This window comes from Ursus maritimus, unplaced genomic scaffold (genome assembly GCF_017311325.1).
Source record: "Ursus maritimus isolate PB19 unplaced genomic scaffold, ASM1731132v1 scaffold_21, whole genome shotgun sequence".
Lineage (NCBI taxonomy): Eukaryota > Metazoa > Chordata > Mammalia > Carnivora > Ursidae > Ursus > Ursus maritimus.
In genome coordinates, this window is record NW_024424564.1 from 779,972 (window position 1) to 805,182 (window position 25,211).

General features: G+C 45.3%; 2 protein-coding genes and 1 non-coding gene across 3 annotated transcripts; 2 read left to right on the top strand and 1 right to left on the bottom strand.

The window, feature by feature from the left end:
- Window positions 1–321: 321 nt before the first annotated feature.
- On the top strand, window positions 322–1,782 carry SPRYD4 (SPRY domain containing 4). The gene is made up of 2 exons (XM_008683621.2): window positions 322–483; window positions 808–1,782. Exons 1-2 carry the CDS (start codon window positions 399–401, stop codon window positions 1,344–1,346), a joined length of 624 nt encoding a protein of 207 aa, XP_008681843.1. The 5' UTR covers window positions 322–398; the 3' UTR covers window positions 1,347–1,782.
- A 716-nt stretch (window positions 1,783–2,498) lies between these two features.
- GLS2 (glutaminase 2) lies at window positions 2,499–16,926 on the bottom strand. Its single transcript, XM_008683633.2, has 18 exons — window positions 16,741–16,926; window positions 10,763–10,862; window positions 10,197–10,318; window positions 9,455–9,584; window positions 8,838–8,917; window positions 8,588–8,751; window positions 8,312–8,370; window positions 6,983–7,015; window positions 6,642–6,700; window positions 6,069–6,135; window positions 5,866–5,916; window positions 5,485–5,661; window positions 4,690–4,821; window positions 4,484–4,576; window positions 4,258–4,319; window positions 3,684–3,760; window positions 3,180–3,243; window positions 2,499–3,030 (listed from the first exon to the last, which is right to left on the bottom strand). Exons 1-18 carry the CDS (start codon window positions 16,920–16,922, stop codon window positions 2,874–2,876), a joined length of 1,809 nt encoding a protein of 602 aa, XP_008681855.2. The 5' UTR covers window positions 16,923–16,926; the 3' UTR covers window positions 2,499–2,873.
- Window positions 3,504–3,576, top strand: TRNAK-UUU. Its single transcript has one exon. It is a non-coding gene; the product is annotated as a tRNA-Lys (tRNA).
- Window positions 16,927–25,211: the final 8,285 nt, after the last annotated feature.

The window sequence follows — 25,211 nt, forward strand, 5'->3', positions numbered from 1 at the left end:
TTACCAAGGTCTAAAGGGTTATTTTTGTTTTACAAATGGAAACACTAAGGCTCGGAGAAGGTGATTTGCCCAAAGTCACACAGTGGCCCTGGGTTCGAATTTGATCATTGCTTATTTCTAAAATATATACTTTCGATAACTTGCTACACCATCTTTTTAAAGGTCCTAGTTGGTAAAAACGTGAGCTACATGCCCCGCGGGGAAAAAACTAAATGAACTGTACCAACCAGGTCCAATTTGGGCAGAATTCACTAAAATGGCGGCTCTCCTAATGGGCGCTGGCTCCCTTACGTCATCACACTGCGCGGCGGCCTCTCGCGCACCACGTCGGAAAGGGGCAGGCGGCAGATGGCGAGGTCTCAGGCTGGGGGGCGTGCCCTGTTCATCCCTGGCGCAAGATGGCGCTGCCTTTTGCACGTTCGCTCTGCCTTTGCCGCTGGGGAGCCAAACGATTGGGGGTTGCCGCAGCCGAAGCTCGCAGAGGTAAGGTTATTTCCTTTTACTCTCTTTTACCTCCAGAATGGTTTCCATTATTCCCGGGAGCCTTCTTGGGTCATTTCCCCTCCCGATCTGCGTTGGTCTTCAGAGTCCAAACATGGGACATAATCTGTTTTTGTTTTTTTATCTCGAGGCGTCCCTAGTCCGAAGGCCCATGTTAAAGTGCCCCACTCTTGCCCGCGTGACACTCTGACTCTTTCCCGTGTACTCGTGAACTCATGACTGCCTTTCAGATCGTAATATGTATGGATCACCAGATCTAGGGTTCTAACCCCCGTCATCATTCCAATCTCTTTGCTCTGCTCGCAGGCATCAGCTTCAGACTGGAAGAAAAAACCGCCCACAGCAGCCTGGCGCTCTTCAAAGGTGACACAGGTGTCAAATATGGCATAGTGGGATTGGAGCCCACCAAGTTGGCCCTAAATGTGGAGCGCTTCCGGGAGTGGGCAGTGGTGCTGGCAGACACAGCGGTCACCAGTGGCAGGCACTACTGGGAGGTGACAGTGAAACGCTCCCACCAGTTCCGGATAGGAGTGGCAGATGTGGACATGTCCCGGGATAGTTGCATCGGTGTTGACGATCGTTCCTGGGTGTTCACCTATGCCCAGCGCAAGTGGTACACCATGTTGGCCAATGAAAAAGCCCCTGTTGAGGGCATCGGGCAGCCAGAGAAGGTGGGGCTGCTGTTGGAGTATGAGGCCCAGAAGCTGAGCCTGGTGGATGTGAGCAGGGTCGCTGTGGTCCACACGCTAAAGACAGATTTCCAAGGTCCAGTGGTACCTGCCTTTGCACTCTGGGATGGAGAGCTGCTGACCCACTCAGGGCTTGAGGTGCCTGAAGGCCTTTAGTATGTCCCTCACTGGAGTCCCTAATCATGCCCTTGGCCAGTCTCCTCTGAAAGTGTTGGAAACCTTTTAATTTTGCCACCAAGCAATCTCTAATTCTCGAAATGCAGTGTTGGGTCCTCTGTGCAATATCTTAGTTATGTTCCTCTCCCATACCCTGTGGAAGCTGGGCATACAGCCACCCTCCCCTGCCCCAAACTACTGCCAATTTCCTAAACTATCATGAGTGTACTTTGCCTGACTGGCTTCCTTCAGTCCCTCTGCCTCCCTGTGCCCAGACCTTTCTCAGACTGCATTCAGTCCTGGGGTCTTAGCTTTTAACTTCGTTTGAATTTATTCATTACTGTGATACCTCTGCCTCCCTTTACCCCCATGTAATTTTTTTTTCCCTCTTGAAGCTCTATAGGATCTTTTCAGAGTAAATCCTTTCTACCTCTGGCTGGAGGAGTGGTGTAGTCAATGACTTGGCCCTTTCTATAGCACATAGAGTTTGGGCTCTGGCTCCCTCAGGAAGTGCTTTACCATGTCTGAATGAAACAGAGCCCTCCTTCCCCAGTACCTCAGTGCCAGGCTCTCAGCCCCACACAGCTGCAGCTATTACCACCCAGAGTCCACCTGCCTTAATCTGCACACCTCTGACATTTGGTCAATCTGTTATAATCACTGGGCCAGTTACAACCATGACCAGAGGAGACAAGATACTTTTGCCACAGTTGGAACTTCCAGAGGGAGGAGGGAGGCCTAAGGTCTTGCACAATCCATTTTTGGGCCTGCTCAGCCCCAAACCCTCATGTATCACNTCCCCCCCCCCCCCCCGGCAACAGAATACAGTTAACCTACAGTAATATTTAGGGTTGAGGAAAATGTGGTGGGTTGAGTATGTATGTGAAATAGGTATTTTCAGGCTCTGTTTGACCTTGTGGTTCCCTCTTATTCTACCTTTATGATGGCGATGCAGCTGGATACCCCTAAGGGAGAGGGAGAAAGACTGGGTTTAACAACAATAATAATTTGTGTAATTAAAGTTTATTTGAGCACAAAATACTTTCTCTGTCTATAAAATTAGCAGTAGCAGCAGTACTTCCCAGCCAAGGAGGGCAGACCTGTCCAGACTATTAAAGCCTGGTACGTGACTGTCCCACTTCCTCTGTGAATATATACCTGTGCATGGTGGCTAGGGCCCCTTTATCAGAGTATCTTTGTCTCTCTCATGATGGTTTCTTTAGGGAGAGGGAGAGGGGACCTGGGTGAAGATCTGGGATGATTCTGAGTGGGCCAGACCATTAGGCTGTACCTCGAGGAAGCTCATCGTCTCCATGGACTGCTCTGCTGCATGTGTCCACCAAGGCACTTCTCTATACTCTGTCTGCCAAGGGAATGGGGTATTTTCACTCTCACAGAAAGCAGTGGCCTAAGTCTTGGTCCCCACTGAAGCAGCGTGGCTCTCCGTAGCATGTTTAGTGGTTATGGATTGAGTGTGTGGCCAGCTCGTGCTTTTCCTTGGGCGGGGACTACGTGCATGTCCTATGTTCACACCATGCTCTCTAAATTCTCTTTGGACAGAGCCTCAGCCGCTGCCTCGGCCTGAGTCTCAGATGGTGTGTAGGAGTCCTGGTAATCCTGAAGCAGTTTCACCACCTCCAGGTGGTTGAACTGCACAGCATCATCCAGGGGAATGTTGCCCCACCTAAAAGGAAGGAAGACCATGATCAGGCAAAGAAGACATCGACAGTGCTATGGTTGTATACGTGACTGTGGTGGTTGGAGGGCAGCGGTAGGGAAGCTGCTGCCCCACACCCCCCACACCCCCTGCCTTTTTAGCTTAATCTTACTTACCTGTCTTTGACAAAAGGATTCACTTTGCAAGCTTCAATCAGGAATTTAACAACTTCGATGTGTCCTAGGAATATGAGCAGAAGGAAAATGAGATGGTACAGATCCTCAGCCTTTTGGTGTCAACATTAGTACAGACCTTGGCAGCTGGAGCCTGAGCCAAGCGGGGAGTGGGAAAGGCCTCTTCCCATTTTGCTCCCTGTGGCACCCAATAATAGTTGGCCGGCAAAATGCAGGGCATCTGGACAAAACTAGCTGCTGCCCCTGTAACCTTAAGGGCATATACAACAGGGAGTACTCTTGGTAGAAAAGAAGGGGACTGGGGGTGCCTAGCTGGCTCAGTTGGTAGAGCATGTGACTTTTGATCTCAGGGTTGTGAGTTTGAGCCCCACGTTGGGAGGAGAGTTTACTTAAAAAAAAAAAAAGAAAGAAAAGAATAAAATATTTAAAAAAAAGAAAAAGAAAGGGTCTTAAGATCTGCTTCCCCTTTTATTTAACCTTAGATACCTTCAGCTGCAGCAACATGCAGGGCTGTGCGGGAGTCATAGTCTTTCTGTTCCATGTCCATGGCTGACAACGCAAACCTGAGGGTAGTGGAAAGCAGCTGGAGTTACCCAGATCAGCCTAGAATCACTAGTGTCTTTTCTGAAGTGGGGTTCCAGATGATGGGTTCCAGAAAAAGTAAAACAGAGCCTGCTAAGATCTGTAGACCCTGCATAATCATGTCCCATACCCAGATGAGACTGTTACTTCCAAATCAGACGGGTGTGATGCTTCCAGAAACATCACTGCCTACCTGTGGTAGGTGTCCAGTACATGTTCGTTGATGTTGGCGATCTACCTGAGGCAGGGTCCTTCCTTACCTCCCAGGACTCTGCTCTTAACACCCAGAGTAATCATAACGTGGCTGCCATTATTTAAATTCTTATCACACGGCAGTCACTGTACTTAAAATAATCTCATTTAAATGCAGTCTGTATCCATTCTATCTGGCTCTAAAGCTGAAGCACTTAACTATTTTGCTGTGTTGACTCCTAATGAGATCTCTGACCAGGAGGATTTTACTGTGTTTATTTGGTACCTTCGAAGGGCTGAGACATCTCCACTATAGGCAGCGAATAACAGGTTCACCACAGTCTTGTTCTGGAAAACAAATACCCATCTGAGATTAACTGTGACTTTGAGCTCGTGCCCAGCTCTGCCCTGTGACCCTTCTCCGAAGATGCTTAGCCAAGGGTATTGCTAAAGCATTAATGGAATGTTCTTTCCTGAAATATTCTTACAAAGCCGCCTGGGGTTTTCCTTACCCGAACTTCTCCCCCTTCTCGCCGTGGGTCTAACTTGCGAGCACAGTGCCTCAGGTTGTCATAGTTGTGAAAATTGAAGAGCGACACCAACTTCTAGAATCGTAAGCCAAAGAGATTGTTTACTTATTCCCTGCACTTAGTAGGAGCTCAAAATTGTTTCATTTACTCACTCAAAACCATTAAGAGCTTCATGCAGAGTAACTCGCCTGGCAGAACCTGATGCCCCTGTGGCTGTTCCCTAGCTTGTCCAGTGGAGGTGACAGGCACATCATTCCCATGACGTTGGGTACCACTAGGAGGATGGCTCCGGACACAGCTGACTTGGCCGGCAGGCCCACCTTGGGGATAAAGTTGAGACTGAGGATGAGCTAGAGGTGCCCTCAAGTCTGGATTAGTAAATTAGTCTATCCCAAATGACTGCACGGGCAAAGTCACGTCAACTTCTTGGCTCGTTAATTAGCTTCTTTTCTTACTCCTCTCCTGTCCTGTCCCCCTTAAATGCCTGGCTTCAGTAAGGAAATACTTGTTGGCGTCTAAGCTGTGCCTGATGCTGCCCTAGAACTAGGACAGTCCCTTCTGACTTCATTCTGGTGGTAGGAGACAGACAACAGACAAAAAGAATCACAGCTTACGAGAAAACCCAGGAGGAAGGAAGCACGGTGCTGTGATAGAGAATGCAGTGGGAGGGGGCCTACTGGATGGTCAGCAAAGCCTCTCTGAGGAAGTGACCTCTACACGGAGGCCTAGAGGAGAGGCGCCAGGTCCACGAAGGGTGGTAGAAGTGGGGTTCAGAAGCTGCAACATCACGTATTGATGTGTTTGAGGGACTCACTGTGTTTGACAAACTCCCCTAAGGACTCTCAGCCTAATTGCCTGGCCGGAAGTGAGTGAAGGAGAGAGAGGCAGGAACCAGCTTCCAGCCTCCACCTTCAGAGACTCCGTGTCCTCACTTCGTGGCTCTGGACCAGTGGCAAACGGATGGCAGGGCCAGAAGCACTCACATGGAAGGCAAACTGGCCTGAGAAGTCGTACATGCCGCAGGAGTGCATGAGGCTGAGGGTGTTGCGCACTGCTTCAGCGCTCAGTACGCTCTCTCCTGTGATGGGGCAGATCCCGCCATTGGCCAGGGTGGCTGCCATGACACTGCCTGATTCACAGGTCACCTCCACGGAGCACAGCTATGGAGACAAGGCACAGGTGAGGGTGTGGTGTGGATCATGAACCCTGTGTCTGGGGCGTAGAGCCATGTTCTTGGCATCCCGATCTTTCAAAAAGCTCCCCTGGTGTTTCTGAAGGACACCAGAACCACTGGAGAGGAGCAAGGATGGCAGTCTGTCCTGTTCCCTTGGCCCTGCCTGAGCTGGAGAGCAGCGTTTGCTCACCTGGAAATAGAGATCAAGGGCAGCCATCATGTCCACCCCCTTGGGAAAGCACTGTAAGGAAGAAGAAGGGAGAGCATTTCTTTTCAGGCCATCAGCAGACCCTGTCACACTGCCAGGATCTCAACCGAAATCTCCAGCCCCATGTGCCCTTCCAGCAGCTGCAGAATTCCCAGGGACTTTCTCTACCGGCCTCTCCCAGTTACCTTCTTTTCCTTTAGATAATAGCCGATGGCATAATTCCGATCCCCTGTTTCCTTCTCTGACTGGAATCTGAAGCAAACACCCAATTTAGTACTTGACGTTTGAGGGGTGGGTTTAAGGAGAAGGGGAAAAAATACCTTCCCTGAGAGAGACACAACTAGATCACACATGTCAAACTAAATCAGCCCCTGTATAAATCCTCATGGTAATGCTGGAGGAAACTTCTGACCCTGAGCAAGCACTGGGCATAGCTTTATTGTAAAATGTAAAAAGGAAACCCCCAAACCTCAGACTGCCTAGTCATCTAGTTTGAAAAAACTGATGAGGTTTTTGGCTCTGAGAGGCTTGGCAAGAAAGGGCTTAGGAATAAACCCTCACGCCGCCTCTCTACATACTAAATAGAAATGGAACAAGTTCTTTTACAAAGTAAACAAATGTCAGTGACGGCTCAGAGGAAGCTGGGTAGCCAAAATTCCCCCGGATTTCTTCCTCTTAAGATGGTGTCATCCCCCTTCTCTATCGCACGTGCATATATCCCACGATAGACTCCGCCAGTCCTGCAAACGGGGCCTTACGTGGCATTGCTGAAACCCATGTATTCGTTCCCAGCCATTTTGTTCAGATACTGTAACACCTAAAAGAGAAAAAGGAGCATGAAAGGCATCACGTGGGGGAGGACCCCTATTAAACACATCCTAGCCTGACTAACCCTTCTGAACTCCTAAGTCTTTATCCCAGCAGGGACTCGGAGGTTTTCCCCTCTGAGGCCACAGATGCCCACACCTCTGGCAATAACGCTCACTAGTATGGGCTGGTGCACTATCAGAGTGGGGTTAGAGCCAGGCGCTGGGGCAGCTGGAGGGGACAACATGCTATGGAGAAAAGCAGCCAGGGGCTGAGTCGCAAGGGAACTTACAAAATCAAACTTCTCTGCTTTGTTACAGTCCATCTGCAAAGAGAGAGAGAGAGGGACAAGAGGGAGAGAGAGAGAGAGATCAGCATTCCAAGTCTAGGATGATGACGGGAGTGTCAGGAAGACCTAGTGGAGTTTAATGTCTTAACACTAGTTTTGCTACTGGGAATATTTTACATTTTATAATGACTTTTTTTTTTAATGACAGATGTTTTGTATGCCTGCAGATCTAGTGATCTTAAAAACCAGACCATTTAGATTTTATTATCAAGTAATGAGTACAGATAACTTCACCCCATCCATGAGTCTCACCCACCCGAGTCTCACTTCCAATTCCATCCTCAGTCCCAGCCCTCATCCCTGACTCTCACTTCCATTCTCCTGATTGCAGTCCTGCCCCCAAGCCCCACTCCTATTCCTGATCCCCATCCTCATCCCTTACAGCCCAGGCTGGAGCCAGTCTATTGTATCCTTGTCTCCCATAGCCATCTCCAACTGGACTGACAGCAATGGGATGAGAGGTGTGTTGCACATAATATTGTTATATCGATTATATTGATAACTGAAATAAAGCTGAAGATTTTAGCTGAGAGTCTGGTGCAGTAAGGCCTGCTTAGATGGGACTAGCATGAGGCAGGTGCTGCTTACAGGGCTGTAGACAGAGCTATCCCAGGGCAAGGGGAGAGCCTGAGCCTGGTCTCCCACCCCGCCCCCACCACACCTCGTTGCTTCCTACACATGTCAACTATAGTGTCAACACCATAGGGACTCTGACACCTGAGTCCCTGGGGGAAGGGTTCCTAACACCACCTTCCTCAGGAGGGACTGTGATTGGCTATGGAGTGTTGCTGCCCACACTGTTCTCAGGTTCTTGCTCAAGCCCTGGGAGACCTACAGCTGACAGGCCAGCCTGATACCCTTGCTCAAGGCCAACTCACAGTTTCAGGTGACGTGAATAGCTGCCCTGGCCTGGCCATTCACCCTTCTTTCTGTGTCCCTCACCCAGAAGTGGCCAATCAGTGCCCAATAGTGCTGTCCTCCCCCTGTGTCTGGCATGTGGCCCTTGGTCCTAGGCAGGGGTCAAGACCTGCTCCCTTCTCTAAGGGCCAGGAAGCTCTGGGCTCCAGACTCACGGGTGGGGGCAGAGATACAGTTCCTTTTACTAACATCTTCAACATATGTGGGTCCTTGCTGTGCCCTCATTGCCTCCTGGGGACGCTCAAAGGAATCAAAGCCCCAGCAATCCCCCTGAAGAGCTGCGCAGATACGAGGAATACAGGAACAAGGGGGTTTAGAGAATAGTACCTTCCAGAAGGCTAGGATGGCACTGACCTTGATCAGGGAGCTCACGACAATGGCACCAGCATTGACCATGGGGTTATGGGGGATTCCTAGGAAACACAAACCACCCAGTCTTATTAGCTACTGCACAAAGCCTCCTTTACAGCCCACCCACTCTGCAGGCTAGACAAGAAAGACTTCTTTGCCAGGGAAGATGAAACAACAGAGCTAATCAGGAAGGTCAGGGAAACAAACAGGGCTGCAGGGCTAGGTGGGAATAAGAAAGGGGACATCTATGAGTCTGGTCTGAACCCTGCTGGGGCTCACCTTCCTCATTGAGGGAGAGCTTGTTGTAGCGTAGGCCACTGGGCTCCTTGCCCACAAACTTGTGCACGTAGTCAGTGCCTAGGGTACTTATGGAGATGGCATAGGTGAGGGGCTTCACACAGGACTGCAGGCAGAAGGGAATCTTTGTGTGGCCCACGGAGTGCCTGGAGGCAGACAGGTGCCGCGAAAGGGGTCAGCCTATGTTCGGCACCTGTGCCCTGCCTCCCCTTCCTCTCACCCAGCATCTCACCGCTGACCATCCACAGTGCACAGGGAGACACCCCACAGGTCTGGATTGGACTTGGCCAGCTGAGGGATATAGGCCGCCACCTGGGCATGAGTGGGGAGAGAAAACAGACAGAATGGAGATACGGATGTAGATAGGGGGAAGAGAGCTGAGGTTCAGGGTCAGGAGAATCTTTCAGATAAAAGTGAAAATTCTGTCTTCTGCAGGGTAACAGGGTTTCCTCCTGCCTGTTGTTCCCAGGGCCACCCAAGCCTTAAGTTCAAGAAGGCCTTATCTTTCTGTAGCCCTACTCCTATAGAGATGGCAGTAAAGCCTATGGAAGGTAAAAAGAGGAGAATTCTGGGGTCAGCTTCCCTTTTCGGGTCTTAGGCTTAATTACCCCAGAGGTCTCTTTCAAAGTTCTATTGAAACCTTTATGCCAATTGTCCCCTTCGAAACTTTGGATTCTCTCAGCTGCTTTAGAAATCACACGTATAGAAATACATAAAGCCCTTGTCCCCACGTTTAGAGGTTCTGCTTCTCATCTCTCAATCATGGATTCCCAGCCCCAGGACATTTCCAAGAAGCAAGGTATATCTGGCCCAGAGCCCTTGCCCCTCCCTTAGTCCCCTGACCCTCACTTTGCCTCCAGTGAGCTCTTTGGCATCCTCAAAGATGCGATCCACATGGCTCGTGAACTCCTCAAAATCAGGAATGACAAACTTCTTTCGGAATGCCTGAGTCAGGAGCACAATGTTGCTGCTCACACACCTGGATCCCAGACACGATTGGGTTAGGGGGCTGAAGAGATGCAACTGTGACTCGCTCTGGAGCCATGGAAGTCGGGAACAGGGAAAGTGTGAGTGGTCATTAGGTTTGGGACCAACAGCTGTATGACCTTTAGCATGTCACTTTATCTTTCTGGGTCTCAAGTTTCTTTTGCCCCTAAAATGAGGGATTGTAATGATGTGGAAAGATAGCCCAAGACACAGCGTCTTGGGATATGAGAAAAAAATAAATACCCAAATATGTATAGTGGGTCACCTTAATATTTTAAAAATCCTAAATCATGTAAGTATATTTACATATATTCCTGTATGTACATAAATGCATAGGACCTTATCTAGAAGAGACCCACGAATCGGTTAACAATGTTTACTTCTGGGAAAAGGTACGAGGACTGGGGAGACAGGCAAAGGAGAAGATGTATTTCTATATTGTTTGCACTTTTAGAATGAGCATATGAACATTCATATGTTACTTGCGTAATAAGTAATGCAGTGAGGAGCTGGACTATCCAATCCCCAAGAGCCCTCCCTGCTGATATAGTCTATGTCCACAGAACAGTTTGAAGAATGGTGCCCTTGATTCTGGGGCCCTCACTTTTGGAAGAGATCTCGGTCCAAGAGGCCACCACTGCTGGACTCTCGAACCATGCGGCGCATCTGGCTCATGCAGTCCCGGAGCCGGGGATCTGATGTCTGCAGGCCAGTGGCCTTCAGTGCCTTTAGGGGAAAGAAGAAGCCTGGTAAGGTCAACTACAAGGACAGTAATGCAATCCTAATATTCTTTCCCAATGGATAACAATGAGCTCAACCGCGACTACTCCAACAGGTGGAAAAAATGGGTTTGCAGACTAAGAAAGGAGGGCATGGTGCAGCTTTGAAGGCTAACAAGGGTTTCCTGCCCTTTTTCATCAAGGCAGCTGGTTTCTGAACCACTTGGGTCAAAGTCCCAAACCAAGAATATGGGTACAGTCAGAGGGTTTAATCTTCCCAGCCTGGAGCAGAGACGGGATTGCCGTTTGAGCTGAGACACCCACTGCCATCTGCCATTTTTCACCCTCCTGAAGCAACCCATTAGCTGCCCTACACTTGTCCTGTCCTCCTTTTCCCGCTTTGCAGAGATTCTGAGGGCTCAGCATTCTGAGCAGATAGAGAGGAACTTACAGTAGTGAACTTGTGGATAGGGATTCTTTCCTGTCCTTCGGCAATAGTGTAGAAGAGCAGGTCACCCAGGCGGGACAGCATGCCACTCTCTGACGAGTCACTGTTTGGGGGCACAGACAGGGAAGGAGGATAGAAACATGAGAACTGCTCCCTACTTCTCCTCCTAGAACAGGGCCTTATAAATAGGTAGGTGTCCCTGGGGTGCCTGAGTGGCTCAGTCCATTAAGCATCTGCCTTTGGCTCAGGTCATGATCCCAGGGTCCTGGGACTGGCCCACGTCTGGCTCCCTGGTCAGTGGGGAGCCTGTTTGTCTGCTTCTCTCTCTGCCCCCCCCCCAACTTGTGCACTCTCTCTCTCACTTACTCTCTCTGCCTGAAATAAATAAAATTTTTAAAATAAATAAATAAATAAATAGGTAGGTAGGTAGGTGTCCTCACTCTACCTCACTCAAGCCTCCTGCCTGAATCATCTGATCTCTCCCTATAATTCCAACTTTCACATCTTTCCTGGGAAGTCTTAAATCTTACTCTCTAGCTTTCTTTTGTTCCTAACCTTCAGACTTTACTTCTAGCTGCCTTCTAGACACTTCCATTACTAGATGTCCCATAGGAACCACCAACTCAAAATGTCCAAACCTGACATTATCTCGCCTCCCTCCCTCTGCTCCTCTTCCCGTGCTCCCCATTTGGGTTAATAGTGGCATCACTCACCCAGGTGCCAAGCTGGAAACGTGGAATCATTTGGAAAATCCCCATACCTTACATCCATGTTCAGTTGGTACCCACATTATGGTAACCACCATAATGTCTTTCAAATCCACCCTCTTTTCTTGTCCTGTGCCAGCATGCCAGAATTTGCCCCTTAAAAGCTGTGTGACCTTAATAGGGATAGTAAGTCAGGTTACTTAATATTGCTGAATCTGCTTCCTCATCTGTAAGATAAGGGTAGTAATGTCTACTTCACATGGGTGAAATAGGCTTAATTAACATAACATTTTGTGAAAAAGTCTTTCACAAAGTAAATGCTCAGTAAACCATGCTTCTTTATCATCAGTCCATATTGTCTATTCCCCAACTGCTACTACACTCCCTTGACTTCCAACCCATCTCCCACAATGTGCCAGTTCTTTTGAAAACTCAAATATCATTTCTCTACTCAAAAATCTTTGATAGCTCCCCAGTGCCTACAAGATAAATTCTTATTTCTTGGTATGGCATTCACAGCTCTTTAAAACCTGCCAACAGGGGCACCTGGGTAGCTCAGTTGGTTAAGAGTTGGACTCTTGGTTTTGGCTCAGGTCATGATCTCATGAGTCAAGCCCTGAGTTGGGCTCTGCGCTTAGCGGGGAATCTTCTTGAAGAGTCTTGCCCTCTGCCCCTCGTCCGACATGCACACGCTCTCTCTCAAATAAATAACTCTTAAAAAACAAAAAACAAAAAAACCCCACAACTCTGCCAACATTCCTTTCCTATTCTCCACCATACCCTGACACTCCAGTTATGCCAGGTAATAAGTAAGTGTCCAAATGGGCCGGGCATTTCAGGCTTCCTGGCCTTTGCTTATGCTTCCACTTCTGCACAGAATGACCTTTTTCTCCTTCACTTGGGACAGTCCTGCTCATCCTTCAAGGTCCAGATCAAATGTCCTAATTCTGTAAAGGCTTCCTCAAACTTCCCAATATTGTTTATGCTGCTGGTATGACACAACCCACCGTCTCCCTTGCTCCACTGTTAGGTCTTTGTGGGTTTTTTTGCTTTGTTTTAGAGTCTACATTCATTATTTTTCTAAATTAGAAGTACGCTGCAAAGTCTAAATAGATATGATATTTTGGATTATAGATTAAATTCAGAATAAAAAGATACAAAAATTTCTTTGTTTTTTTAAAGATTTTATTTTTAGGGGCGCCTGGGTGGCTCAGTCATTAAGTATCTGCCTTTGGCTCAGGGCGTGATCCCAGGGTCCTGGGATCGAGCCCCGCATCGGGCTCCCTGCTCTGCTGGGAGCCTGCTTATTCCTCTCCCACTCCCCTTGCTTGTGTTCCCTCTCTCGCTGGCTGTCGCTCTCTCTGTCAAATAAATTTAAAAAAAAAAAGATTTTATTTTTAAGTAATCTCTAGACCCAAAAGGGGGATCAAACTCATGATACAGAGATCAAGAGCTGCATGTTCCAGCCAGGCTCCCCAAGATGTAAGAGTTATTCTTTCCTTTCCTTTTCTTTTCTTTTCTTTTCTTTTCTTTTCTTTTCTTTTCTTTCTTTTCTTTTCTTTTCTTTTCTTTCTTTCTTTCTTTCTTTCTTTCTTTCCTTCTTTCTTTCTTTCTATAAAGATTTCTAATTCCAATTCTTCCGGTTTGAAATTAGAAAACTAACATTTTTTTTTTTTAAGGCTGTATCTCCCACTTCCCCACCCATTTTGGCCCATTCTCCCACCCTCTCCCTCTTTATATATCTTTATATATCTGTATCTATATCTGTATACCTCCTCTATATATCTTTGTCTTTCTAACATTGAGCAAAGTCCCTAGCACGCAGTGGGTCTTCAATAAAGAATTGCCAAGTTACATTTTTTAGGAAGGTCCCTGTTTCCCAAAGTATCTCTTTTGCTAGCCTATAGCACTTAAAATTCCAGGCACTGAAGACTTGGTTCTACTATTAATATGTTAACAGATTTAGAGGAAATATTTTTTCAGATCATTCCAAATTTGACAGCTATTTGAGATTTAGACCATCTACAACTCTTTGACCCAACAATTTGACTTCCAGGTATTTATGCTCTAAGTGTACTTACACACCTGCAAAGTAACATATTCACATTTACTGCATCGTTAGTAAGACTGGAAACAACCTAAATGTGCCTCAACACGGAACTGGTTAGGTAAATTATGGTGTATTCATGTAATGAAATATTGTGCAGCATAAAAAAATGAAAGAGAGTTCTTTAAGTACTGATATAGAATGATCTCTAAGATGTCATATTAAACAAATAAGCAAGCTGTAGAACAATGTTCATAGTATGGTACTATTTATGTTAAAAGGAAAAAAATATATTTGCCTCTTCAGGCACAAAATATTTCTGGAAGGATATATCAGAAACCTATAAAAAGAAAAAAAGAAAGAAAGAAGACTGTAAGCCTGATTTACCTTCCTCTAGGGTGATGAAGCAGGTGCTGGGCAAAAGGAGTGGGAGGGACACTGCCCACTACATATCTTTTTGCATATTTTGAATTTTGAACTATATGAATATGTGTACATTATTCATTGAATATGTATATGTGAATATGGACATACTACCCATTGAAACAATGCATTAAAAAAAAAAAGTTTCTCAAGAAGCTGGCATAGACCAGGCACATATGTATTTAGGGCCAGGAGGAATACCAGGAGAGGGGAGTTTCTTTTTCTGAGGAAAAAGTCAGGCTAGTGCCTATAGGGAAGACAGGATCCATGTGGTGATAGAAGGATGGAAAAAGAAGGAATAACTCAAGAAGGCAATTATGTAGGAACACTTTAGGGCAGGCCTCTGTGCCTGGAAGCTGATGGAAGACAGGAAATAATGCCATACCACCGAGGTATCACAAGCCTTAAGAAAACTGCATACCCTTTGGCCCAGATATGGATTGATCTACACTATAATGTTGAGGGGGGAAAAAGCAAGGTGCAGAACAATGTGTACAGCATGACACCATATTCATAAAAAAAGAACGGAAGATAATATCAACATGTATTGGCTGATACATGCATAAAATATCTCTAGAAGGTTATACAATATATCAATGACATGTCTCTGTGAAGCAAAATTTGCTAGGAATTTACTCGAAGAAATAATTGAACAGGTGCGCAAGAATATGCAGTAACCAGACTGAAGATTGGTTAAATAAATTATGATACCTCATACATGTAACCTTAAAATGGCTAAATAGCAGCCATTAAAATGACAATGTCACACACACATATTCAATATTAAAAGCTGTTAGTAAACGAAAAAGATGGGTTACCAAAGATTATGAATACTATGATCCTATTTATGTTAAATTTTATACATACGTATATAGGGTATATATGGATAGATATCACGATATTATCGGTTACCTCTAATATTGGGATCTTTATTTTCTTCTTGTACTTTATCTTGTTTTTCTTTTATAATCAGAAATAAGAAAGCTAAATACTAAAAAACAAACGAGAACCTGAATAACAGGTCATTTTCTCTTTTCTGCCTTCCTTTCCCCCCATCAAACACAAGAACTCCTCCCAAACCTGGTATTACATTTCCAGAGCCTATCCCCTGCCAGTGCTTTCAACTCCTTCTGCCCAAGGGAACACCAGATCAAGGCCCCTACCAAGAATTCCCCGGGAGCACAGACAGTCAGAGAGGCAGGAGGATCAAGGTTCCCCAAAACACTTCCATCACCTGACTCCACTGGATTAGGAAGTGTGTGCAGAAGGAATCAGGGATACCACTTGCTCACCACCCCACAGAAGGTTTGAAGGTGAGGGAGGTTAAGGCTTTGCTCTATCCCACCATTTCTCCCATGGTGATTATTTGGGAAAAGTTGGAGTAGAGAGTAGAATGGGAGAGAGAGGGCTTATTCTTTCTTTCTTTTTTTTTTTTTTGAATATTTTATTCATTTATTTTACACAGAGAGACAGTGAGAGAGGGAACACGCAGGGGGAGTGGGAGAGGGAGAAGCAGGCTCCCTCCTGAGCAGGGAACCCAATGTGGGCCTCGATCCCAGGACCCTGAGTTCACGACCTAAGCTGAAGACAGACGTTTAACCGACTGAGCCACCCAGGCGCCCCAGGGCTTATCCTTTAAAGTTTGAATGTTCCGTGTTTCCTTGAGAAGAGGCTGATGGACATGTATAGCCTAAAAATTAATAAGTAAATCATACCTTACTGGTCTGTTACCTGTCAGGACAGAGGCTCCGGTGATGGTGAGACAGTGAGTGCTGTGGCTGTTTGGCTACTTTAATTATGATATGCATGTCTTTCTGAATGTCATCAGTACATGTCAATGACAGGGAGATGGTCCATTTTCTGTTCCTGCTATAATAGAGCAGGGGCTACTTGTCAGTGTCTGTGTTGGCTTCTGGAAAGGACAAAATTTCCTGCTCTGCTCCGTCTGCATTTCGGAGAAAAGAGGCTCAGCCACCAAGTGTTCCTGGGTGGTGGAGGAGAGAGGTGCAGCCTCTAGGGCAGAATAATAGCCCAAGGGAAGAGGACCCTTTATTATTTTTAAAATTATTATTATTATTATTATTTTTTTTTTTTTTAGAGAACCCTTTAAATCAGGGAGCCTGAGCAGCACAAGCAACGGCTCTGGCTGGTTCTCGTTTGGGAAATCTGCTTCTGATTTTTTCCCCATTACGACTTTCCTCATTCAACAACCAATTGGAAACTACCCTTATTCTACAGATTTGCGAGCCCGGACAACGCCCATATCCAACACATAAGCAAACGACACACGCACATACCCGCGCACTAATAATACACGCGCGTCACACATTACACGCCGAGGACATGCCGAAACACAGACACACCACACAGTTGGACAGACCCAAGTACACCAGGACTCGAGACAGGAGGCTGTTCCCTACCCATTCATCCCCTAAAATACACCCGTGGACCTAGGAGGAGAGGGAGGGTGAGGATGCGCGGTGCTCACACGGCCCTGCACTCAGACACGTGCACCAAGCAACACTCCGCGCCCATCTGCGTTCCCAGTTAAGTACGCACCTTGGACAGGCACCATCCCGAGGACCGACCTGCCCAAACGCCCTCCCGGGCGGACGGCACGTTACCGCCCGAATGCGGCGGACCCAAAGCCCCAAATCTAAAGGAAAAGGCATCGCAGGCTAGTGAGCGGGGAGAAGAGAGGGGAGATGAGATGCGCTCTCGGGGTAAGGGGACTCGGGAGCTGGCGAGAACGACAGTGGGAGTGCGAGCGAGCCTGTCCCCTGCCCCTGTCCCGCAAGCCTTACTGATCCTGGTGCTGCGGCTGGTGGCTGTGCGGCGTCTCCCTGCCCAGCGCCGCGGCCTCACTGTGGTGGTGCCGGACGCCCCCGCCAAGGAGAGGGCTCCGGCTCAGGTGACCCCAGCCTCCCAGCCAGCAGTGACTGCCGGCCCCGCTCAGCGCATTCTGCAGAGCCCTCAGAGAGCGCATCCCCCCAGCGCGCCTCCCGCTCAGTCAGAGCGCCCGAGGAGTCTGAGCGTTGGTTGGAGGGAGGGGCGGAGGAATCGCGAACACCGCAAGGTGGGGGGAGCTCGGTGTTAGAGCGCGGAGCCTAGGATGTGGAGGGGAGGGGCCCAGTGGGTGGGGTTGGAGCAGGGGGAGGGGCCGGTCCCTAAACATCTCGGACCACTGCGAGGTGCACTCGATCGCCCCTAGACACGGGATGGGCGAGGAGTGGATAGGAGAGAATATGGGGCGGAGGGCGTTTAGTGGATGCTAAAAAAATAGGGCGGTGCCCGAAGTTGGGATGGACAACCCCCAGGTCCAATCATCGGGGAAGCAGAGACCCTGGGGGCGGAGAAAAGATGAGGCTACCCAATGAGAGCAAGGCCGTGGGCTGTCCGCAGAAGCCTTGTGAATTCCTTGGTGCCCGGCGCACCTTGCGGCGGCCTTGCGTGCGGCCGTTGAGGGCGGGAAAGCCGAGGCTTGGAGCTTTGCGAAGCCTGGCGAGCTCCCGGGGGACTCGGCGGCGTTAGAACGATGGAGCTGTCGGAAAGACAGGGGAGCAGTACCTCTCCACACTCGGATAAGAGTGAGCCCTTTTCAAGAGGCCACCTAGTGACCTTCAACATTCGAAGGCCAGAACCGAACACAGTAACCCGCATGGAAGTCAAATGAACGCCTAGTCTCCAGCACGCGGTATTGGTGAGTGAGGAGTCAGATGGCTGGAAAAGAGCCGGACCAGAAACAGCCCCGGGGCCCTTCAGGGAGGTCCGGAGGCGGTTGAAAAGGTCAGACTGGTGCTTACTAGGTGACCTGGGTTCACGTTTTATCTCCACCAGTTACTTGGCTGCTGTTGAGGATTTGCGTTGCTCTTGACTGGGCCCTTACACATTTTATAAACCTTTAAGTGCTCCCCAAATTTTAGTTATTTTAATTGCTTGCCCCTGTATTCCTCATGGAAAAGAGGTGATCGAGAAAAAGAATTTTGAAAACTAAGCACATTCAGGAATTTTATCATTTGCAACTAGGAAAGCATTCATCTGTATCTTCACGGTGCCTAACACAGCATCTATATTTAATAGAAACTATGTAAATATTAGCTATCATCTAGTGTTTATGGTGGATTTTATGTAGTCTATTGCTCCCACTTATCAGAGTCTTCAAAGTAGTTATTATTAGTCCCATTTGGAAGATGAGCAAACTAAGACTAAGAAGTAGGACTTCTTTGAATAAGGTAGCCCAGTTGTAATTTAGTATCAGAGCCAGGAATCAGACTCAAGTAAGTCTCTGACTACAAGGCTTTCTCCATCATGAAACTCTTCCCCAAATTAACTGTTGAACTGAATTATCCCAGGAAATGACCCCATCCCTAAAAGAAGCATTTTATGTGGAATCCTTATAGTACAGTACTGGGAGTTGTCTAGAGGCTGGCCGTATCACAAACTCTTTTCTTTTAAATATACATATATATTTTTAATTTTAAGTAATCTCTACACCCAGTGTGGGGCTCGAACTTACAACCCTGAGATCAAGATTTGCCCACTTTACCATCACTTTGGGGGATTAAAATGAGCATCAAGGCTAACTGTGGAAGAATAAATATCAAAACCATACTCTGGTGTGGTTTGTGGAAAAGCGGTTCTCCTTGTTTTGGTTAGGGTTGGAGGGTTTATTTGGTTTGAAACAAGATAGAGTGACCTTTCTTTTGTTTTTGTTTGTTTTTCCCTCTGGCAGTCATTCACTATCTACCCTCTCTCTCCTATTGGGACTCTCTAATTCAGGAACTCTAGCTTGCCCTCAGCTCCCTCCTGCATGGCTTTGCCCATGACTTTAAGAAAGTTCTGGTAGGGGCGCCTGGGTGGCTCAGTTAAGCATCTGCCTTCAGCTCAGGTCATGATCCCAGGGTCCTGGGATGGAGCCAGCACCAGCTTCCTGCTCAGCAGGGTGTCTGCTTCTGCCCCTCCCTTTGCCCCTCCCCTTGCTTGTGCCCACCCCCCCAAATAAATAAGTAAAACAAGTTTTTTTAAAGAGAGTTCTGGCAGTATAAACACAAGCCAGCATCCGTTTTTCCAAATAAAGCTAATCTTATCCTTTTTCACCGGAATGCAATTCCTCTGAAGCTTTTTAAGCTGTCGAGAGAGATACTGCGTGTTAGGGATTTCTAACCATTACCTAGAAGTCGTTTGCTTCCTTTTATTCCCCATTCTGCTTTTATGAATCAACCTTGATCGGAGTCAGTGATAAGGTCCTCAGTCTTCCTCCCAGTTCTCTCTGATTAGAGGAGCCCATCGGTGGGGCTGTGAAGAAAATCTGCCTGTAGGAGGGGGAGGTTCTTTGCATAGAGAACTAGCTTCCAGCTGCCCTTTGACCTTTGGAGTGATTCTTCTTCCACTACATTATTGCTAAATTTGCATAAGGATGGAGCATGAACTAGTGATCTGGGAGGCACGCAGTATTGTGTAAAGTGTACGATATTGAAGAATAAGTTTGTCATCCCAGGTAGTTAAAGCTTGGCGTTGTCAGATCCTTTTTTGGTTTCAGATTTGAAAAAGACCCATCTAGTTAAATCTGTGCGAAAAGTATTAGCCAGCTGTGACATGGCCAGCTAGAAATGAGGCTTTTCATAATGTGAAAAAAATCCTCTGTCATGTCTAATAGTAGGTTTATAGGTCAGTCCCTGGTTGTGCCAGAGTTTTGTGGTGTATGGGGGAGGATTGGTCTTAATGATTTTGAACCTTAAATCAGAAAAGCTAAATCCTCTGTGGTACAAAATTGGAGACTTGATGTTTGTGTTTGAGGAATGTTTATTTGTTATGATTTAGAGATTCTCATTTGTTCTACTCTTTAGATTGTATCAATGATGTTAATTAGTGCAAGTGGAAGATTTCACGTAAGGTATTTTTTTTTTAGGTTTTTAAGATTTTATTAATTTATTTGACAGAGAGAGAGAGAGACAGAGAAAGCACAGCAGGGGGAGCAGCAGGCAGAGGGAGAGGGAAAAGCAGGCTTGCTGCTGAGCAGGGGGCCCGACGGGTGTGGGGGTGGGCTCAATCCCAGGACCCTGAGATCATGACCGGAGCCAAAGGCAGATGCTCAACCGACTGAGCCACCCAGGTGCCCCAGTTTGTTGTTGTTGTTGTTGTTGTTTTTCGTAAATCTTTGTTCTGCTAATGTTATTACTGGTGCACATGCCTTCCTACTTTAGTTTTTCCATTTACAAAAGGTAATCTTGTATTTTACTGGTTAAAATATAAGTCCCGGGGGCTCTGACATAGTCATCTTCCATTCATTCAGTGAATATGTGTTCATTGGCCTGTTATGCGCCAGGCGTAGAGCTAGGGAATGTAGAAATTAAGCAAAACCAAACAAATCCAGTTTGTGACTATTGGAAGAAATGAGAAAGCAGTGTTTGGGGTGCCTGGGTGGCTCAGTCAGTTGGGGGTCTGACTCTTGACTTCGGATTGGGTCGTGATCTCAGGGTTGTGGGATCAAGCCCTGGGCTCAGGGCGGAATCTGCTTGTCCCTCTCCCTCTGGTCCTCCCCCCACCCCCCATCACATGCTCGCTCATTCTCCAGTAAATCAATCAATCAATAAAATCTTTTAAAAAAAAAAAGGAAGCTGTGTTTAAAATTCCCAGTGAGGGCGCCTGGGTGGCTCAGTCGGTTAAGCATCTGCCTTTGGCTCAGGTCATGATCTCGGGGTCCTGGGATCGAGTCCCGCATCAGGCTCCCTGCTCAGTGGGGAGCCTGCTTCTCCCTCCCTCTGCCTGCTGCTCCCCCAGCTGTGCTCTCTCACTCTCTGTCAAATAAATAAATAAAATTAAAAAAATAAAATAAAATTTCCAGTGAAAAATGCTGAGACGAAGAGAGATGCAGAAAGAAGTATAAAGAAGGGGCACCATCCAGGATCAGGGTAAAGGGTAGCTGAGATAAAGGCAAAGGGACCTCAAGAAATGTTGGATGATGGGAGCCAACTCTTAAAGAATGAGAAGTGTTTGCTGGAGATGAGGAGAAAGGTGTTCCAGACAGAGCTCTGCAGTAACAAACATAGCATGAGAGGAACATTTGAGGGGCTCTGGATCAGTTGGTTGGAGTGAAAGTTTGGTTGGGTGTGAGAATATATGGATCAGTGGAGCAGAGCATATAGGTGGGGGCCTTGTTATAGAGTATTTTATTTATTTTTTTGAGTAGGCTCCATGCCCATTATGGGACTTGAAGGGTCTCATGCTCTACCAACTGAGCCAGCCAGGAGCCAGCCAGGGAGTTTTGAACCCTATGGTTAAATTGTTTTCATCCTAAAGGGAACTCCTAGTCAGTCTTCTTTCTAATCTCTACTTCATTTGAGCTCACCACCTCATTGCTTCACAAAGAAGCCCTCAGTTTCCTGCCATTACATTTATAGCCCATATCTATTCCTCCAGATACCGTTGAAGAGGAAATCCTTCCACTACTCTCAGGTTAATCTCTCCACTTAGGTTTGCTGTATTTTTCAACTTCTTTCCTGTAATGAATCCATCTTTCACCGTTTAATTGTTCGTTCGAGTCTTTGCCATCTTAAGAAGCAATCACTAAGTATATTTTGACTCTTTCTGTGTTTAATTAAATAAAAATCTATTTGAGTTGGGGCGCCTGGGTAGTGCAGTCGTTAAGTGTCTGCCTTCGGCTCAGGGCGTGATCCCGGCATTCCGGGATCGAGTCCCACATCGGGCTTCTCCGCTGGGAGCCTGCTTCTTCCTCTCCCACTCCCCCTGCTTGTGTTCCCTCTCTCGCTGGCTGTCTCTCTGTCACATAAATAAATAAAATCTTTAAACAAAAAATCTAATTCAGTTAAGCAGCTTTATGCAACTCAGATTTTCCATCAGTATTGCTTTTATTCTTTTTTAAAAAATTGAGATAAATTGATATATTTTGTCTCTTACCTGTATTCCTTCCACCAAGTTTTTGGAAAAAGTCATTACATTTACCACTTCTTTTCTCATTCTGTCCTTGATAGTGGTGAAACTAAGCTGCTGCTGCTCTTGTGTTGCTTTGGGTTCATGGGCTTTAAGGGATTCACTGGAGTTGAAAGTTTAAATGGTATTAATCAAGGCCACTAAATATGTTATACATTTAAAAATTGCTAAGTCATTATTAGTAAGCGCATGTATTTGAATAGGATTTAGATTCTGGCTAGACTAACACTCTGGTGCTGGTGCACATGTTTTAACTTGATGTTAGACCTTCATGGAGTAAATGAAATTTCATATAAATTCAGATGTATCTATGATCTATCCCAGTGTGTGTTTCTAATTCCTGTTTGGGTTAATAATTACAGAACTAAATTTTATAGGACTGAAAAAATACACATGAGCATGTAAAAAAATCACAATATATCACCACACTGGTCAAATTTACAATGCCTAATACACATTTTCTCTGTTTTGCCAAATAATGCCTCCTGTAAATTGGTTTCTTTGATGGCCATAAGAATAGATTATAGCAAGTCTGAATCATTATAATATGCTGAGAGAATGTAGATTTTGCCAGGGTCCCTAAAAAAAGATAAAAAAACAAACAAACAAACTCTTAATAGACTAAGGCTAATTTGAAAGAATTTGAAGTAGCAAAAAGAAAAAACCTTTTGTGGGTGGTTGTGGTTGGTAACATTTTAATACTTGTTTTTTTAACCTAAAGAACATGAAAGATGATGTGTTACCACAACAGTTGTGTTACCATACAGTAAACAAAACCGTTCTCTAAAAAACTAAGTAAAGTTAATTTTAACTACATTCACCTACTTAACACTCCATAAACCATAATTTCTCAGGATTTTATGTAGTTTGAAAAATTTTACATCATCCACTTTTGCCTGTCCATTTGCTAAAAGCTATTGTTATAAGTCTTATTTTGGGAAACTTTTAGAGAAACAATTTTATTATAATTTTTTCTTTTTCAAGTTTTTATTTAAATTCCAGTTAGTTAACATACAGTGTGATACTAGTTTCAGGTGTAGAGTTTAGTGACTCATCACTTAAAACATCTGATAGTGCTCATCTCAACAAGTGCGCTCCTTAAACTCCATCACCTATTTAACCCATACCCCTGCCTACCTTCCCCAGATAAAACAATTTTAGATTATCAGGTAATTTGTATAGTAACTACCACTTAGGTAAGAGATTTTCAAGGGTAAGTATATTGACTCGCTTATTTGTATTTATTATTCCAGTTTAGTTCCATTTAATTTAGATGAAAAATCACAGAAAAAGTACAGAAGGTGCCAAATTTATGGTGTATGAAAATGATTATTAATATAATTGCTGTTTTGTGAGAATTATTAAACACAAATTGGAAAAAAAGTAATACATATACATATTTCTGTTCATAGTTACTGACAATAGTGGTACTTGATTTAAAATTGTTCTTAAGTATTTTGTTTTGCACAATTCTCATGTATTTATAGCAGAATTAAAATGATTTAAAAACTAGGAAACTATGAAAAAAAACTAGGAAACTATAGGATCACAATGTTTAAGAGAATTTTTATTATTGAGCATAGAAGCTCAGGCAGGGGGAAAATATAGATCGTAAAACTTAGCAATTAAAATTCATTGCTGGGACTCTTCTACAATTTTATTTACTCATCTGAGTTTTGGTTCAAAATATAGAAGGTACAAAAGGGCATATAGTGAAGTTATCCTCCTCTCTGTTCCTAGCTACCCACTTTACCCAGAAGCAACTATTGTAATCGGTTGTCTGTATGTCTTTCCTCTATATATTTTATCCATATCTAAGTGATTATATTCTTTTTCCTCTTTTACACAAATGGTAGCATCCTATAAACATTGTTTTATATTTTCCCTTAAAATTTTGTTTTACTATACATCTTGGAGAACTTTCCAAATCACTATATAATGCTCTTTTATGGCTATGTAGTATTCGATTATCTGGGTGTATTATTATTATTTTAAAATCCCCTATTGGTGAATATTTGTGTCATTTTCCATCTTTTGTTATTATGAGTGACCATATTTCCTGGTTTGCTTGGGACAGTCTCAGCTATGCCAGTTGCCATAGCTTAAATATTAATAGTACCTTTTTTCTCTTATAAAAGTGTCCCAATTTGGGGGCTCCTGGGTGGCTCAGTTGGTTAGGCATGTGCTGTCAGCTCGGGTTATGATCCCAGGGTCCTGGGATCAAGCCCCATGTTGGGCTCTCTGCTCAGCGGGGAGCTGCTTCTCCCCTCTCTCTCTGCCTGCCTCTCTGCCTGCTTGTACGCTCCCTGTCAAATAAAATCTTAAAAAAAGTGTCCCAGTTTGGACAATATGTTTTATGGTTACTCTAGGTATTACAGTGCTGCAGTGAGTAATACTAAATATCTTATCATTTTGCGGGTTTGCAAATATAACTGTAGGATAAATTCCTAGAATTAGAATTGCTGAGTCAGAAGGTGTATACTTTTGTAATTTTGATGTTGCCAAATTGCTTCCATACTGGTCATACCATTTTATAGTCTCACCAGCCGTAGTCTCACCAGCCGTGTAGCAGAGTGCTTGTTTTTCTGCCCTCATCTCAGGTGATTATCACTTTTTTTTAATGTTTCCCATTTCAGTAGGTATAAGATCATTTCTAAGTGTTTGTTTTTATTTTAACTTTTTATAATTATGAGGTTGTACATCTTTATGTAAGTTTAAGAATTATTTATTTTTTAATGAATTATTCAAAAATTTTCCCATTTTCTGTTGGGTATTAGAATTTTTATATTGATTTATAGGAACTCCTAACATATTTTGGAAATAAGCCTTGTATAAGATGAGTTGCATACATTTCCTCTCCTCATCCTGGTTTATCTTTTTTTTTTTTTAAGATTTTATTTATTTATTTGACAGAGACAGCCAGCGAGAGAGGGAACACAGCAGGGGAGTGGGAGAGGAAGAAGCAGGCTCCCAGCAGAGGAGCCTGATGTGGGGCTCGATCCCGGAACGCTGGGATCATACCCTGGGCCAAAGGCAGACGCTTAATGACTGCGCCACCCAGGCGCCCCCTGGTTTATCATTTTTGACTTTTGGTTTTCCTTTTGTGGTTTTTACTATGTAGGAATTTTTTAATCTTTTTTTTCTTTTTTCAAAAAAAATTTTATTTATTTAAATAATCTCTACACCCAACATGGGGCTTGAACTCACGACGCCAAGATCAAGAGTCACACACCCTTCTGACTGAGCCAGCCAGGTGCCCCACATGTTGTATTTTTATATAACCCACTAATGATTTCCCAACTCCAACAGTACATAAAATACAGTA

Excerpts from the sequence above, each read along its gene's own strand:
- GLS2 (XM_008683633.2), bottom strand. The coding sequence starts at position 16,922 with ATGCGCTCTCTGAGGGCTCTGCAGAATGCGCTGAGCGGGGCCGGCAGT. Across the intron at positions 4,822-5,484 it reads CAGGCCAGTTTGCCTTCCAT|GTGGGCCTGCCGGCCAAGTC; the intron begins GTGAGTGCTTCT and ends TTTATCCCCAAG. Across the intron at positions 3,244-3,683 it reads GCATGTTGCTGCAGCTGAAG|GACACATCGAAGTTGTTAAA; the intron begins GTATCTAAGGTT and ends TCATATTCCTAG.
- SPRYD4 (XM_008683621.2), top strand. The coding sequence starts at position 399 with ATGGCGCTGCCTTTTGCACGTTCGCTCTGCCTTTGCCGCTGGGGAGCC. Across the intron at positions 484-807 it reads CGCAGCCGAAGCTCGCAGAG|GCATCAGCTTCAGACTGGAA; the intron begins GTAAGGTTATTT and ends CTCTGCTCGCAG.